The following is a 2746-nucleotide window of genomic DNA, read 5'->3' as shown; positions in this document are numbered from 1 at the left end:
GACAGGAAGCGACACTTCACTCAACTCAGAGGGAAGACAGACTGTTCACATCTCAAGAGATACAAAGAGCTATTTCTACATTGGCAAAAAGAAAATCTCCTGGCATTGACAATATAACAGCAGAAATGGTTCAAGAAGCCTTCAGCGAGATCCTAATAGCCTTTGTGCACTTATATAATGGTTGTCTTAAAACAGGCTTCTTCCCGAGAAATTAGAAAAAGGCAAGTATCAAATTAATTCCTAAAAAAGAAAACACAGAAAACCCAGAGGACTTCCATCCGATTAGCCTTCTTCCCGTGCTGGGAAAAATCCTGGATGGGCTACTAATCAATAGGATAAACTGGTACCTAAAAGAAAATAACAGAACTAATGATAACCAATTCGGGTTTAAACCAGGCACGTCAACCACTCACGCCATTCTGAGAGTAAAAGATTTTATTAACAAAGCCTGGAAACGCAATCAGCACGTGATGCTTATTAGCATTGACTTTAGCAAAGCATTCGATAACTTATGGTGGCCCGGCCTCATAAGTCGGCTAATCAAGGTTAGATGCCCAAATAACCTTCTGAACTTGACTAAAAGCTATCTCTCTTCAAGAACAGCAGGATTCTTCACGGATAACATTAACATAGAAGTGGAGGTTACAAAGGGATGCCCGCAGGGATCGAGATGCGGTCCCGGAATGTGGAACATCATTATGGATGACTTATTGAAACAAATCCAAAATACTGAGGACATTTGCATACAAGCGTACGCTGACGACACGCTCTTAATGATAGCGCATAAGAATAGTGACAGGATCGCAGAAATTGCAAATAGAGAACTTGAAAAGATAGGCAGATGGAGCAATATGTATAAACAACCACTCAATTACCACAAATGTGAAGCGATCGTTTTAACCAGGAAAAACAGAAGGAGCCAGCTCCAAAGAACCATAAGAGTAAAAATCAATGGCAAAAATATAAGAAATGTCCAATACTTGAAGTACCTGGGTGTTTTCATTGACCGATCATTAAATTAGCACTACCACATCAACTATGCTTGTAACAAGGCGGTCGAAAGGTCTAATCTGTTGTACAGTATCACGAGAAATACCTGGGGACTCGATTCTAGGAATACTAAATTGATCTACCTCCAAGCGATTGAGCCGGCGATTCTGTATGGTGTTCAGGCATGGTTCGAGGCACTGGGGAACAAACATGTTCAAAAAAAACTATTATCCACTCAGAGGAAATCCGCAATCAGGATATCTAAATCATACAGGACAGCGCCAACAGACGCCATACTGCTAATCTCAGGACTCACACCTATCCACCTTAAGGCTAAGCAAATAACTTGGAATTGGTACATAATAAACAAGCATAACGAAATTTCTGACGACAACATAGAAGAGCTACAAAGGAATGGAGAGTTACCACCAGATAGACAGAAAAACCTTCTTAAAATCCTAAAGACGGACATAGACACAGAATTAAAGACCATCAACTCAATTAGGGATCCCAAAATCAATCGCCGGTATGAAACTGACATGGAATTCACCACTAACGCCAATAACAACAACTCACAAATGATCACTGCTTATACTGACGGATCGAAAAACGAGAATGGTGTAGGATCTGGAGTGGTAGTGAGAAAAGGAGAAAGAACCATATACCAGGCAGCCCTCAGGTTAGGCGAGGAATGCTCCATCACTCAAGCAGAACAATGGGCAATCCTTAAAGCGATCTCCTACGTCAACACTCATCACCCCACTACTAAAAATTTACAGATTTATACTGACAGTAGGGTTGCCTTGCACACCCTCAACCGTATGGAACCCAAGACGAAATTAGCGGCAGAATTAATCGCTACAGCGAACGATATGGGGAAAAGGATGAGCATCAGCTTTAACTGGATTCCAGCACACAAGGGGTATGAGGGGAACGAGCTCGCCGACAAGCTGGCGAAAATGGCTACTGGGAACGATAAAACGACATACAACAGGCTTCCTATCAGTTATATTCACAATTACATTAAAGAAGAGACTCACATCTTATGGCAGCAGGAGTGGGAGGGATCTCACACTGGTAGGCTTTGTTACAGGTTCTTACCAACTATAAAAGGAAGGCTACAAAACAAGAAACTTCAACCAACGTTCGAACTGACACAATGTCTAACAGGCCATGGCGCCTTTAACTCATACCTGCATCGTTTTGGGAAGAGAGACTCCAATCGGTGCGAGCTAGACACTGAGAACGAGGAAACAGTCCACCACTTTCTTTTTGACTGTAAAAAATATGACAACCTGAGAACACACCTGGAAAAGACAAGTATCGAAGAAGGATTCAACTGGCCACCAGGTGATTCGAACCTTTTCTCCAACAACAAACTGCTAAAGGCCCTGACAAAGTTTGTCCGGGATTGTGGGGCGCTGAACCCCTCCCTCAACAGAACGCAACAGACATAAACTGGTCTTCAAGTTGTTCATCGCGACTTTCTGTAACTCCCTGACTCATTTTGTCCAATTTTTCCTGTTCTTGAAAGTGACTTTTAATTAGCTGGACAACTTCTCTTTACACTGTAACCAGCTTTGTATTGTATTCCGGTACGGGGCAATGCTTGTTTACCAGCAAATTGCTGAGCTTTCAACCCGCGCCTTAAATGTGTCAAAAAAGTTTATAGCACATGTTTCCTGCACCACATAACTCTGTGTTGCACCTTGTATATATTGTATTTACTGTAAATGTCTTTTTGGTTCAATAAATG

The 2746-nt window shown here is 41.8% G+C and overlaps 1 protein-coding gene across 1 annotated transcript; it reads left to right on the top strand.

Annotated features, from left to right (window-relative positions):
• The first annotated feature begins 1529 nt into the window (after positions 1-1529).
• On the top strand, positions 1530-2447 carry LOC136973549 (uncharacterized). Its single transcript, XM_067268278.1, has one exon. It carries the CDS (start codon positions 1530-1532, stop codon positions 2445-2447), a length of 918 nt encoding a protein of 305 aa, XP_067124379.1.
• The last annotated feature ends 299 nt before the right edge of the window (positions 2448-2746 follow it).

This window comes from Centruroides vittatus, unplaced genomic scaffold (assembly GCF_030686945.1).
Source record: "Centruroides vittatus isolate TY-2023 unplaced genomic scaffold, ASM3068694v2 contig_3200, whole genome shotgun sequence".
Classification (NCBI taxonomy): Eukaryota; Metazoa; Arthropoda; class Arachnida; order Scorpiones; family Buthidae; genus Centruroides; species Centruroides vittatus.
The sequence above is the reverse complement of the archived record's forward strand: the minus strand, read 5'-3'. Positions and strand labels throughout refer to the sequence as shown.